Genomic DNA, 14,151 nt, shown 5'->3' on the forward strand with positions numbered 1-14,151 from the left:
TTGATAATTACCTGGGTCGTTTGCTGAACTGCAGTGAGCACACAGAGTGATGATGCACCAGGACTGTCTTTAGGCTAAAGAATAAGGATTGCAGTGTTACAAGTATCAGCTGGCTCTGGAACTCTAGAAAATAACTGTATTAAGATATTTGTAAGTGGATGTTGGCTCTTTTGTGCTTAAAGTGTTTGTTTCTATTCACAGATGATATAATTCCATCTGAGAGCAGCTCCCTGTCAGACACAACCACCTATGATGATGGTATGATGTTTACTCTTTCTTTTCCCCAATAAGTTTGTCCATTCAGAGATATTTCTTTGACTTAATGTCCTTTAGCATGTCCCATCCCTGGAAGTGTTCAAGGCCAGGCTGGACAGGGCTTTGAGCAAAACCTTTTAGAGGAATGTGTCCCTGCCCATGGCAGGGAGTTGGAATGAAGTGAGCTTTAAGGTCCCTTCCAGTAAAAGTCATTATATTATTCTGTAATTTTGGCGGCTTTTGATGATAAATTACTTTATAGCAGAGGAAAAAATAGCTACTCAGGAATGTCCTTCCTCTTAATGGGTTAGTTTCTGAAAGGTTCTGCTCTGTGAGCTGGCCTGAGTCATCTTTAGAGAAGGAAGTTGGTTTTAACATGACCAACCTGCGAGCAGAGGACACTGTGAGTGTCAAATACATTGTCCCTAGGGCCTGGCCTAGAACTGAAGGACTTACAAATTGGGAGAATTAGCCCAGCCCTTCTGCCCTCACAGCTACCATAAAACTTGGGAAAAGGTGCAATAGTCACAGATACTAACGCTCTATTTACGTTTATCTGTTCCCTGGTGAGCTTGCATCTTGCATGGGTTGGTGTTTGCTCAGCTTACTCATTTCACACACACACCCACAGGCACACTCACACCTTGTTCCACAAGGTGGAAAGGACTTGGCTTGCCTCTCCCTTAAACTGGATAATCATCATTTGGGGACAAACATGATCTAAATTATTACTCACTTTTCGGTTTGGGCCTGATTCTGATCTCACTTTGTCCCAGTTTTAGACTTGTACAAACCAGGTGGTGCCGTAAAATGAATTTACACCTGATTCCTGCTTGTACAAGTAGAAGTGGAGCCAGGCTTGTGAAGGTGTTCTCTGTGATGCTCATCCTGCATTTATATGTATTAGTTGGAGTTTCCTGTTGGCTCTGTCGGGACCTGGTTGTGCCCTAAGCAAAGTGAGAACAAGGATCAAACCAGCATCTTCCCAATTGCCTTCAGCCAAATGTGTCTGTCAGTTGTCTTTGCTCATTCAGTCGCTTTTGAAGTCAGTCTCTTTTAGGTTGTGTTTCAAAACTAATTCCTAAAATGTCATTTTCAAGAGCTGGAAGGTGAGGGAGAGGAGCTGGCCTTTGCAGAGGCTGAGCTTGTCTGCTTGGCTCTGGAAAGGATTGCTCTGCAAGCAGGTGTTTTCCCAGGAAGTTCCAGTCTGTGATCTGGCACAGCCCCAAGCTGGGTGTAGTCTCCATAGGAGGTGGTGATGCTGGGATCTGTAGGAGCTCCACAATGTCCTGTGTGTGTGGAGAGAGCTCAGTGCAGGCAGGAAATCTTTTCTAGATCCACAGCTCGTGTCATTGTCTCTGTACTGCAAAGTGCTTCTCCTTAGGGGCCACAGATTTGCACACAGGGCAGGAATATCAGGGATTTTGCTCTAACAAAGTGCATATTCCTTTCCAACAGTCAGTGAATCACTTCCTGCAGCAGCACAGAGACCCAGCTCTGCACAGCTTTCTCCAAGACTTCCCCCACCAAAGTCCCTTGGCGTGGAGAGAATTCATCTCAGGAAGTCATCCATAAATGAGCAGCTTTTGGAAAGCAGACACTCCAGGTAGGCAAATCTCACTGCTGCTGCACTCTGCACCTGCTGCCATGAGCTGCATCCTGTCCCTGCTGAGCGTTCCAGCAGAGCCCACTGCCTCCTTGCTCTTCTGGGATTACAGGGTTTGGGATGGGAGTATCTCAAACCAAAGAGTAGTGTAATTTTTGTGGAGACGTTTGAGATGGGTGAGAAATGTAATAGCAAGGGCTGCATTTAAGGAGTTGCTTGTGCTGTCATTCTTTGTGTCATTTTCTGGGGTTTTTTCAGTGTTCATTTAACAACTTGTCATTTTCCTGATGACTGTGCTTAGTGGATTCAGGCAGCACCAAACCCTAGCCATCCCCCCTGATGGTATCAGTATTTCAGCAGGTACATTATCAAAGCAGACATAATTCACGTGAGGCCTGATGGAGAATTCTCTGTTTACAAGCTGAGTTCCTGGGATTCAGACAGCTCCCTCATCATTAGTGTCAGCTGTGTCTCCAGCCCAAATCTATGGGATTTGAGCACTTTATGAGCTGGAGCACATCAAGAGCAGTAGGTTTGCAGGTGACTGTGTGATCATGTCAGATCTGGTGCTAGCAGCTGTACCCAGTATAAGGATTCCCACTGACCCTGAGATTTCTTGGACTGTCTTGGGAGAGCAGGCTGTTAAAGACACACTTAAAAACGTTTTAGAGTTTTGAGCAAGGCCATGTCTTGCTTTTTTTCTCATCTGTCCCTCAAGACTCGTGGAACACTCCTACGCATGAAGTTCAGAAGTCAAATTATAGCCATATGTACCCATGTGCTTCATTTGAAAGCCTCATTTGTTTGCTTCTCTGTTACCTGCTCTGTCTCTCCTTGATGGTTCTATCCTTTGGCACCAGCTCGTCCTGCTGCTCATCCTGTGAACACCTCCCTTTAACTGCAGGAAGGGATTGAATTTTCCTTCCTATTTAACAACTCTATTCCTCACACATCCACTTATGTTTGTTCCACTGTCGCTATAGGACACAAAAAAACACGAGCGCACACCGCTGCTCTCAGGGTGAAGAAAAAGGAAAGTTTATTTTCTGACTCCCAACATTTATAGTTTTCCAAAAGTGACAGTGGATTGGAGGTGACAATGCCACGTCTCCAATAGCACTGGACAAACCAACAGTCCATCAAATTTCTCCTCCTCCATAAAAGAATGCAAAACAATGACCTATTTACAGAAAGCGTGTGAGAAAGTTCGTTACAAGAATGTAAACATCAGAAGGCTTAGAAAATCCTAAAAAATCAGGGCAACATTCCACCCTTCCTTTTGCTTCTCCAAGACTTCAGGTGCCCTTAGTGGGTGTGCTGTGACTTGTGCTGGGATGTTTAACCTCACTGTGCCTGTCTCCCTTGCTGCAGGGAGGCGCTCTCGACGCACAGCAGCCCGTTCCGCGCGCTGGAGCGGCCGGCGCCGCCGCAGGGCGGCAGGAGCATGCCCACCACCCCCGTGCTCACCCGCAACGCCTACAGCAGCAGCCACCTGCAGTAAGAGACCTCTGCTTTGGGTGCCACACATACTTGGGGAAGCACAAGAGTGAAAGGAAATGGTGTTAAGAGGGCAGAGGGTTGTTGGCTGTGTGGTTTTCCCACAGCGGGGATCAGCGTTTCAGCAGGCGCTTTGTCAGAGCAGGCATAATTCATGTGAGGCCTGATGGAGAATTCTGTTTACAAGCAGAGTTACTGGGATTCAGACAGCTCCCTCATCATTAGTGTCAGCTGTGTGTCCAGCCCAAGTCCGTGGGATTTGAGCATTTCATGAGCTAGAACAGCTCCCTGGAGCACATCAAGAGCAGTAGGTTTGCAGGTGATTGTGTGGTCATGTCATGTGTGATCATGTCAGATCTGGTGATAGCAGCTGTACCCAGTGTAGAGATTCCCACTGCTTTCAGAATGTTGTTTAGAGATACTACTTTGGGAAGCCAATCCACAGTGGAGAAGGAGAGATGCTAAGAATCTTAGAATGTTAGCTCAAGGTTTGTTTGGTGGGGTAATGCAGCCTTGCAGAGAGATCCAAAGGAAACCCATCTTCCCATGTTCTGCTCCAAGCTCATTACATGTCTAGGCTTTTCCTTTTAGAAAGAAATGGAGATGGAGAGTTCTGATGTTTACATGATGTTTACTGATGGATAGTTCTCTGTTTACAAGCAGAGTTACTGGGATTCAGACAGCTTCCATCATTAGTGTTGACTGTGTGTATCTATGGTATTTGGACGCTTTATGAGCTAGAACAGCTCTGTGGAGCATATCAATAGCAGTAGGTTTGCAGGTGATTGAGGGAGCCCTCCCGTAAATCATTACCAAATGTGTGTTTGTGACCTTAGCTCAGTGTGTCCCTGTCACAGATTAACCTTGCTCAGCCTGACAGATTATTATAAGGCAGATCTCCTGCTGTTGCAGCCAATACAAAATTCAGCCAAACTGAGTTCTGTGCGTTGCAAATACTCTGTGTGGAAGCATAAGGCAGGATTTGCGTTGTGCTTGGGCTGGGGAGGCAGCCGACCTGTCCTTGCATGCTCTGTGTGTTTATTTGTGTGAGACTTGCCTTTAACCAGCCAACATCTGCGTTGCTCTAGGCCAGATGTTTCCCCACGCCACTGCCGGCAGCGCAGCGGGAGCCTGGAGTCCCAGACCCACCTGCTGTCCGAGGCTCCTGCTGACAAGCCAGCCTTCTCCCTCTGCAAGTCCCAGCGGAGCAGCAGCACAGAGATCCTGGACGATGGATCATCCTACACCAGCCAGTCCAGTGCAGAGTATTACTGCGTGACACCCACTCCCAACCCCTACTACACCACTCAGACCCTCGACAACAGGACCAGGGGCCGGAGGCGCTCGAAGAAACACAACATTTCCGCCGCGAGTTCAGGGAGCATGCCAAACCTGGCGCACAAGGACGCCCGCAGCGCTGTCTTCCACAAAAACCAGGAGCAGCCTTCCTCTAACTACTACATTCCTGGGTACTCCCCGTACACTGAGCCTGACGTTTATTACAACGGGGGGTACGTTTATGAGAGTGACACGGAGGGGCAGTACAGTGTGAACCCCTCGTACCGCTCGTCGGCGCACTACGGCTACGAGCGGTACCGGGAATTCCGCTCCTACCACGAGGACGAGGTGGACAGAGTCCCACACAACCCCTACGCCACCCTCAGGCTCCCCAGGAAGCAGGTGGCTAAAACGGAGCACATAACCAAAAACATTCACAAGGCCTTAGTAGCAGAGCATCTCCGGGGCTGGTACCAGCGTGCCTCCAGCCAGAAGGAGCAGGGTCACAGCCTGCAGGCGGGCTTTGAGTCTGACAGAGGATCTCAGAGGAGTTTGGGCTTTGCTGCTCTGCAGACGCCGTGCTCGCCCAGCAGTCGGGTGTCGTCTTTCTCTTCGGGTAATGTCTGATTTCATCTGTGCCCAGTGTTTTTGTAAGTCCCCGCTGTGCTGTCAGCTCTGCCCCCCTGTCACTGCCTCAGTGAAGTCAGCAGAGCTCTGTCCTGAAAGGTGCATGAGGAGCCAAGTAGGATCTTGTTCTGTTCTTGGAAGGAAAGCCTTGCTTGTTACCTTCTCCTCAGGGTAAATCGGCCTTTTGCTCTTTGTGTAAGCACAGTAACCCAGAGAAGGACAAAGAGCATTTGAGTTTGACAGGTATATTTAGCAACTAGAAGCAGTATACAAAGCTTCATTTCATGTAAATGCAGTGGCTGTGATGGCTTCCAAAATACAGTCCAGTGAGCACCACTGAATGTGTCAAAAAGCACTTTAGGAGCTCCAGAATACCACCTTTACAGGGCTTGTAAATAATATTTTGTGTTTGCATTGTCTTCCTGTGTCCTGCAAAACCCCACAGAGATTACTGATGAGAATTGTCTTGTTTGCCTCAGCTGATTTAGCTGAGGAAAGGTGTGATTTGTTGTAATCCTTTTTTTGATTCCAGCATCTTCTACAAACACTGCTGGGAACTGGAGAACCCCCCTTGCACTGGGACTTTCAGACTATGATACGTTGTCTCATTCCTCCTACGCCAGCTGTTATGGGAATGTTTATGGCAACCTTCCTTTGCAGAGCAGGTGAGTAGAATGTATGAAGATTTTCCTGCCCTTCCTCCTGCATGTCACTGGCTCTTAAATCTTCTGAGCAGATCAGTTTGATTTCAAAGAGCCAGGATGAAGAGTATCTATAAAATTGGTGTTGTGAGGGCAGTTTTCTGTGTGGAGCAGATGAGCTGTACCACCACTAACTGTACCCCAGCAGTGAAAGAAGTGGGGAGCGGTCACAGTGATGGATGAACTCGGTCACAGTGAAGGATGAACTCGTTGGTTGCACAACTTTTTCCTGTGGCTGGCACAGGACAATCAAACATCCTGCCCTCCCTGGTAGCTGTGATGCTCTGGGCAGTGTTGCAGGCAGAGCTCACAGTGAGCCCAGTCCCTCTGGTGGGGGGGACTCTCCTGAACCCCATCAGCAATTTCCCAGGACACAGTCTTGTTGGGTTCCTGAAGCTTTACTGCGTGTGTTGATAAACTTTAGGGAAAACAAGGAGAGGAAACACCTCTCCAGCCTCATTTCTGAGGGGGTGCCACCTCTGCCAAGTGCATCTCCCTTGGCAGAGCTGAACCTGGGAGCCGTGGGGATGTGCTGCTGTTTGCAGACACCCCCTGCTTGTGGGGGCTCTCCCAGGGCTGCAGAGAACCCAGGCTCTGCTTGGTCCTTGCAGGAAATCCTGCAGCTCTGGCTGCTTCTGCCTGGCATTTTGGATGTGTCCCCCCCACTGCAGAGCACTTGGCTGTGAGGACAGAAAGCTCCTGCCCTGGGGAATGACTCTGCCCCCACAAATGCCATCACATTGAAATACACTTATGCTCAGTGTAATAAGTACCCCACGTGTGCCTCCTGCTTTGTGGGTTGCAGTTTATGCTTGCTGCCAGACCGACTTGTGTGAAAATACTGAATTTTTAATTCTGTTTGTTTTAAAATAAATGAAAGTGTAAGGGAATACATAAAAGCTGCTGCTAGATCCTTTTTTTTTCTAAGCAAAGTGCTATGGGCTGTTTTACTGAAGTGATTTAAAATATCTATGGCAACAGTGTTTAAAAATACTGTTTCTACTAATTTTTTAATTTCTCATAATTGAGCTTTGAAAATTCTGCTTGTATTAGCAGCTTTATCTAAATGAGGTTCGTTAGCTATTAATTTTCCACATTCTTAATCACTTGTCTGATTGTTCATCTGCTGTATTTTCTACTTTAATGTGATCATGGCAAACAAGCAATCAGTACACCCAGCAAAGCAATCAGTACACCCAACAGTCTTGACAGAGCTCAAGGCCAGGTTGGATGGGGCTCAGAGCAATGTGGTGTAGTGGGAAGGTGTCCTGCCCAGGGCAGGGATGTTGGAACAAGGTGGGCTTTAAAATGCCTCCAAGCCAAACCAATCTGTGATACTATGACAGTTTTGAGCAGCTGGGATTACTCTTGCAGACAACTTCACTGATTACAGCACAAAAACCAGGTTCGTGCTTGGAGGCAAACTCAAAATAACCAGCGTAACCTTGAGCCCAAGGGAGGTGCATGAATTCAAGGGCCTGGGGAGAACCCTCAGCTGACCCTGGTGCCGTGTCTGTGTTGCAGGACCTACGTGGAGCCCAGCCAGCTGGGAGGGGACGAGGAGGATGGCGTGGAGGCAGAGCTGCCCAGCAGTGAGCAGAGGCTGTTCTGGCACGAGGACTCCAAGCCCGGGACGCTGGTGTAGCCCCCGTGCAGCCCCTCACTCCCTCCTACCCCTGCGTGCCTTGCACAGAACTCCGGGGCCAGCCTCGGGTGGAACTTGCAAAAGGAACAAAAAGAGGAAGCAGGCTGTTTGTTCTGCTGGGAAAGGTGGAATTCAGCATTCAGAGGGACTGTAGCAAACTGACAAAGTCTTACCACGAATGGCGTCTCCTTGTGAATCCGTACAGCCCAGGGCAAGCCACAGTTCATCTACGAGCGGATGCAGCACTTGGTTGAAGTATTTATATTTAGCAAGCACTTTTTGGGAAGATTGGAAGGCAAACCTCAGAGAAAAAAAAATAAAAATGTGAAAAGGAGACTCTTATGGAAAAACCAGGAATTATAAGAGCACAAGTCTGATGTCTGAAAGAAGAAGAAAAAATGAAAATTTATTCTGCCATGGCTTATGAGGACCTGGAAGAGGTTTCATAGGCTTATGAAGGATAGATCTGTGTGTGTGAGTGAGGCAAAGGATGACTGAATCAGTATTGGAACATTACTTGAAGGAAGGCTGGAGTTTTTTTATTATGGAGGTTTGAATGAGTCTGTCCAGTTTTTGGGGTGTTGTTAAGAGTGTTTGTTAGCACCACAAGCAAGTTCTGGAAAGAAAAAAATTTGCTGACACATATATTGTGTAAAACTAATAGCTAGTTGTGGATTTGGAAACAGAAGCCGTGAACTTTGAATTCTCTTTTCCATGATAAAACATAATTAATAACGGCCCATTTAATGACCTTTCCATGGTACAACTTCACTGTGTGGAGGAGTAGGCAAATTTTCACCGTGGCTGCACGGTGACCCCTGTTCAGCAGTGACAGTGACACATTGCTGTGCCACAGTGAGTCAAGGATCCACAGTGGGGAGCCCCAGGGAACAATTTGGTAGCAGTGGCCAGTATTTCAAGGTGGATGCAAACTCAAACAGCCAAGTGGGTGCCTTAAAATGAGGGGCATTAGGATTGTACCACAGATCACCTGAACTGCCAGGTGTGTTGCAGAGTCACTGAGTGGCAGAACAGCCTTTTCACAGAACCATTTGTGCGGGAAAAAAACACGTGACTGCAGTCTTGATTTAAGAGGGATAAACCTACCTCAGGTCATCCATCTGTAGGAACAAACTGGCACGGGGTTATCCTGCCTGATTCCTGATGACTCGTCTGCATATGGTAAAATCTCTGTCATTTCTCAGCTGTACTGTGCTTCAGGATTCCAGAAATGGTGCTCTTTTGTTCTTTTATACAGAAGATTAGTTACTCCTTGTTCATATTGTGAATAGAAAGGTTTCTGATAAACTTTTTTGACGTTTTTTACCAGTATTCCAGAGCATGTAATATATACAGAAGGACACACTTGTTAAGCTGGTACTTAGTTGTTTGTATTATTAGAGTCGCAATTTGGAATTAAACGAACAAAAACAAAATAAAAAATAACTTATTTCCTTGGTTTTGCATATTTGTATAGCCTTCTAGAAATGCGAGAGGTCTTTTTTGCTTATTCTTTTACTACTCCTGAATTTTTTAGACCTATTATTTTGTATAGGTCAATAAACTAAAAAGTGTGCTACCAAAACCACTTCAGCATTCCTCCTGTTTCTCCTTGAGTGCTTGGGGAAGTGCAGCGTGTGTTATTTCAGGGCTTTGAAGTAAATCAGTGTCGTCTGGTTTCTTTTGGCCTGTGGGGTGCAGAGGGTGAGTGGTCTCATCTGAAGGAAGGCTGGCCCCAGGCAGGTCAGAGATCCCAAAACATCAGAATATCAGGTCAGAATTTCTGCTTCTCCATCAGCTGTACTGAGGGGGCCAAGCTGGGCTCTCTCAGCATCCCTCCAGTGATACAGAGACAGAGGTGTCCTTGTGTTGTTGAAAATGCTTCTTGCTCATCTGTCCTTGCACTTAGGAATTGCCACAGCCTTTCCCATTTGGAACATGGCTTTTGGGGTTTGTGTTGCTCGAGTGCTGGGTCCTCTTTGGAGTTTGTGCCCCCTGAGACACCCACCTGTCTGTAAGAGTGGCTTGGGTTTCAGATGTACAACTGCTTCTGCAGCCTGGTCACCCAGTAGCTGAGGTTATTCAGTTTTACTCTCCTCTCTTCAGAGCTGTCATTCCCTACTTTTTGAGGTGTCCATAAACTTCACAACCACCACTGAATTTTATTCTTTTTTCCAGGTTACTGGTGAAAATAGGTGTTTAAAAAAACCCTGCAGGTGTGCCCATTAAAATTACCCCCATGGCACTGTATTTTGCATTTCTCCAAGCAGCATTTGAGGTTTGTTTGCTGGCAAGTTCTTCATGCACTGACTGCTCCCTGCTGCTACAAACCACCAGTGCTTTGAGCAGGAGGCTGAGTGGTCCCAAGTCTCCAGTTCTTTACCCAGAGCTCATGGAATTGGCACTACCAAAGCTTTTCCTACAAAAAGGAAATGAGATGTGTAACAAGGCTTGTTCCCCATTTAAAGCTTTGTTTGCAATCCTTTGTTTTAATGCTGTACCCACAGAGTTCTGTGTTGGCTTTTCTGACAGCATTCAGGATTTAGCCAGCCCAACACATCCGTGTTGGCACCAGGCTGGCACTCAGCCTGGCTTGCTGGGACAGAACCAGGATGATTTTGGGTGCAGTTGTTGAGAAGATGGGGATTTGAGGTGGGTTTGGGTTGAGGATGGTCTGCTATATTTGGGGGTATTGTGTATAAAACCTCTAGGGCCAGAGTTCAGAGCCTGGTTGCAGTTTCCAGTTAGCAAGAGCCGAGCAGAGGAGCTGGAAGTGGAACAGGAGTGGTGGAGCTGTGGCTCTCAAGCCCCTCTTGTCATTCTCCACATGCCTGGCTCTGCAAGGGTTTTGTTTTTAGGACCTTCTATGAAGGGTGGAAAAACAAAGTGAAGAAGGAGGCCCAGAAGAGAATAAGAATATCCAGCTTTTCTCAGATGTTGCTTAGGGTCGGTCTTGGGTGGCACAGGGAGGGGAAGGGAGACCATGATGTCTCTGTGGCATTTCCTGCCTATCAAGGGAGCTGCTGCTGCACCCAGTTGTTGCCAGTTGTTCCCCAGGACCTTTAACTTTGCCCTTTGCAGATTCCCAGCTTGCTTTGTTGCGTTTCTGGAGTGATGTTTTGATGCAGATGCACAACTGTTCACAGAAACAACTGCAGCTGAGGAGGTAATAAAGTCGTACTTGTAATCATTATCTTATTTGTTCACAGCTGAAATACAAATTGCCTGTGCTTTGTTTGAATTCCTATCTCATCTGTGTGTAGCTGTTTAACCACAGCGTGCCTCACCAGGATAACTGAGGACATCTAGTGCCTGACAGCAGAGTTAAGAGAGGGGCTTTCCTGCCTCTTGTGCTCCTCTGGAATCCTCCCTGACCCTTCCAGTATGAAGAAATATCAGAAATTCTTATTTGGTAATATCAGAACAAAGCCAGGAGGTGAAAAAAGTGAAAAGCCAGACCCAGAGGCTTTAATTCTGCAAACATCTCTCTCTTCAGAAGGTAGATGCTGCTGATGGGAGTGTGGAGGGGAAATAAGACCCCACTTAAATCTGTGTGTAGTGGAGTGGTTTTGAGTGCTTTGAGTTAAAAAGAAGACCCAGTCCTTGCCAGGAATCCTTAAAAAGGAATTTGGGCACTGAGCTAAAATAAGCCATGTTTTTTAATTACTGTCTGCTTCTTCTGTGCTGTTTTGAACAAAAACACTGAGATAAGGGAGGACAAGCACTGATGGGAGTTACCACAAGCCCTGTGGGAGGCTGGTGTTGGACATTCCTCCAGTGCAGGGACCAGGAGGGATGAGGCTCAGGCCAGGAGACCCTTCTCCAACATAGAAAAATCTTTTTGCCATCACTAATCTTTAAAATTCACCTGACTGTACTCACATGAAACTTTCTGGCCAAGGTGGCTCAGTGTGTGGCTCTTGCAGGTTTCTGCTGGCTTCTCCTTTATGATCTCGGACTTGCTCAGCTGAAGTGTGAAGAAGGCAGCAGCAATGTTTGTAGCTCCTGGGTGGGTGAGAAGCCTCCACCACGACCCAGCCCGCCCCAAAACGTGTGTAGGAAATCCTGTAAACACTGAAGGTTTGCTCCATCTTCTGGGCTTTGGGATCATTGCAGGAGAGCTGCTCCTCAGCCCGGGGAGAAGCTCCCTGTGCTTGCCTGGCACTGTCTGGGTATGTTTGCTCTACTCCTAGGAAGGTTTCTGCATTCTACACTGTTCTTCCATCTCCTTTGTACTTTTCTGACATATTTAATACATTTCCAAGGTATAAAACTGACAGTCTCAGCTACAGCAGGGCCTCACCTGCTGAGTAGTGAAATCTCTCTCAGTGAAATATCTCCCAGGGCAGGATTTATCATCAGAGTTTTTTACCCTGTGTTCTGCTGGAGCAAATGAAGCCTGAGGTGACATTTCCTCCTTGGAAAAGGGGCAGTGTGAGTTGTGATCAGTGCTGGTGGCCCAGGAGGACACAGAGGTCAGGGCCTCAGCGACACAGAAGCAAGACTCCTGACAAGCAGCAGCTCCTTGCCATCCATCCACCTTGGTTATCCCTGCCTGTCCCCTGTGATGAAGGGAATCACCATAAATCCTTCAGCGAACCGAGGGATGTTCTGCCTCCCTGGACACCTCCTGCCCTGTTCCAGCCCAGCAGGAAGGAGTCTCAGTTTCTATTTAATCATTAGAGTGCCACCAAAGAGCTGCAGATGGAGAGGAGTTTGCGGCCAGCCAGGGCTCAGCTGGAGTAACTCTAGAAGAAATCCTTGCACCTGCTGCTGCCTGAGGTTAGGGAAGGACGTGCCCCATGTGTGCAGAACGAGATGCCCACGTGGCCTTTGCAGCATCCCTGCCTGTGGGCAGGTTTTGGTGGCAGGAGGGCACAAGGTGTGGGGCTGTGATAGGTTTGGATGCTGTAAAAGATACACCCTGTTTCAGTGTGAAGGGTGACATTGTTTTCTAGGATGACTGTTTGTCATCTGAATTCAGTGTTTCATATAAATGTGGAGGTGATTGCTCCTTGCAAAGGTTTCATTGTTGCTTCTTGAAGAATCCTTGACATTGTGTTACTGCAGTTCTGATTTAATAGTGCTGCCAGGCAACATTGGGAGTGAAAATACAGATTTGGCCTAAAAAGAGAGGGTACCTTTTAGCATTTAATTTTAGCCACTGCTTTTAGCATGAGGCTTTTGTCACTCCTGGGTTCGGTTTTTTGTGGGTTGGTTGTTTGTTTGTTTTTGGTTTTGTTTTTTGCCCTGCAAACCCAGAGCACAGATAAATTGTGGGAATAAAGGTTGAGTTAGCAGTAAATAATTGCTGAATTGCACGTGCTGTCACAGACAGGTTCTTGCACAGTTCTCAGGGAGATGAATGTCTTCTCTCAAGGTCTGAGCTTGCATTTCTGATGCAAGTATTGAATCTCTGAGCCTGTTTTGCACCAAGATTTGGAATAGCAAGCCCTCTGTTAATAGCAGTAAACATTTGGGTGAATGCCCTGTGTAATGCCCATGGGTGGTGTGAGGTTCAGCACCGTGTTTGCCTCGTGCCCAGGCCAGCTGTGCCCATCAGACAGGAGCCAGTGCTGCCCCAGGCTCTCTGTCCCCAGGCAGTCCCTGGTGCAGGGCTCAGTGTCCCCTTGTGGTGGCCATGACCAGCCTCAGCTCTGTCCCAGAGCAGGCAAGGCCACACTGAGGCAGCTCAGGGCACCTTCTGGGGTTGCCCATGGGTGAAACCCCCAGGTAGAGCTGTAGCTCAGTCCCTGAAGTCGTGGTCAGGTAACAAACATCATGAATTGCCTGCTCCTCATAAAATAACAAAATTACTCATGGTCTCTCACAGACCTGGTTTTATTCACCACAGGCTGGTTTTCTACTCCTTTTGGCAGCTGTTAGCACTGTGCTTTGGGAAGAAGAGGTAACAAAGCACCACCCAGGGGTGAAAACATTCAAGTATTTACAAGTGCTTCACCAAGGTCACATAAATAACAAGCTGGGAAAGGAAAATACCAAGTTAGCAGAAACAAATGCTGAGTGTTTCAGCATCTTGCCCATGTTTGTGCTATAAATGATAACTAGGAGCAGAAACTCCCTCCTGCAGCCACAGAACTGCTCTGTGTAACAGAACGTGGGGCAGAGCAGCCCCCCTGGCTGTGCTGGAGGTGCTGCTCCAGCCTCTTTAGAATGTGGTCAGTAAAACAATGCTGGGAGATGGCAGGGGAGGTGCAGTGCTGTTCAGTGGCAAGCAAGCCCAGAAAGCCAGTCTTTGGGGGTCACATTTGGAACGGGTTTTGGCTCTGAATGGGGCAAAGGTTTGTCCTGGGTCAGCCCAGGCTGCCAGGAGCAGCTCAGCTGCCTTTTGTGTCATCTCCAGACCCCCACCAGCAAAATCTCAGTGTTCATATGCAGGGCTGTCTCCTACCCCAAAATCATGGGGATTTCGATATTTTTAAATGTTTTTAAACAGTTGAATTTATTTAGAAATCCATTTGCTGATTATTTAATGCTTTTTGATACAAACCAGGCATGCACATCTGACTTGCCAATGCATT

The 14,151-nt window shown here is 47.4% G+C and overlaps 1 protein-coding gene across 2 annotated transcripts in view; it reads left to right on the forward strand.

Moving 5' to 3' along the window:
* The window catches only part of FRMD4B (FERM domain containing 4B), a 124,876-nt gene extending 115,682 nt beyond the window's left edge, over positions 1-9,194 (forward strand). For both annotated transcript variants that reach the window (XM_031056339.1, XM_005420176.2), the window contains exons 18-23: positions 202-258; positions 1,714-1,861; positions 3,233-3,358; positions 4,447-5,252; positions 5,796-5,928; positions 7,489-9,194. In XM_031056339.1, coding sequence (XP_030912199.1) covers positions 202-258; positions 1,714-1,861; positions 3,233-3,358; positions 4,447-5,252; positions 5,796-5,928; positions 7,489-7,609 — 1,391 coding nt within the window. In that variant the 3' untranslated portion in view covers positions 7,610-9,194. The remainder of the gene's footprint in view (positions 1-201; positions 259-1,713; positions 1,862-3,232; positions 3,359-4,446; positions 5,253-5,795; positions 5,929-7,488) is intronic.
* The last annotated feature ends 4,957 nt before the right edge of the window (positions 9,195-14,151 follow it).

This window comes from Geospiza fortis, unplaced genomic scaffold, assembly GCF_000277835.1.
Source record: "Geospiza fortis unplaced genomic scaffold, GeoFor_1.0 scaffold70, whole genome shotgun sequence".
In the NCBI taxonomy this organism is placed as follows: Eukaryota; Metazoa; Chordata; class Aves; order Passeriformes; family Thraupidae; genus Geospiza; species Geospiza fortis.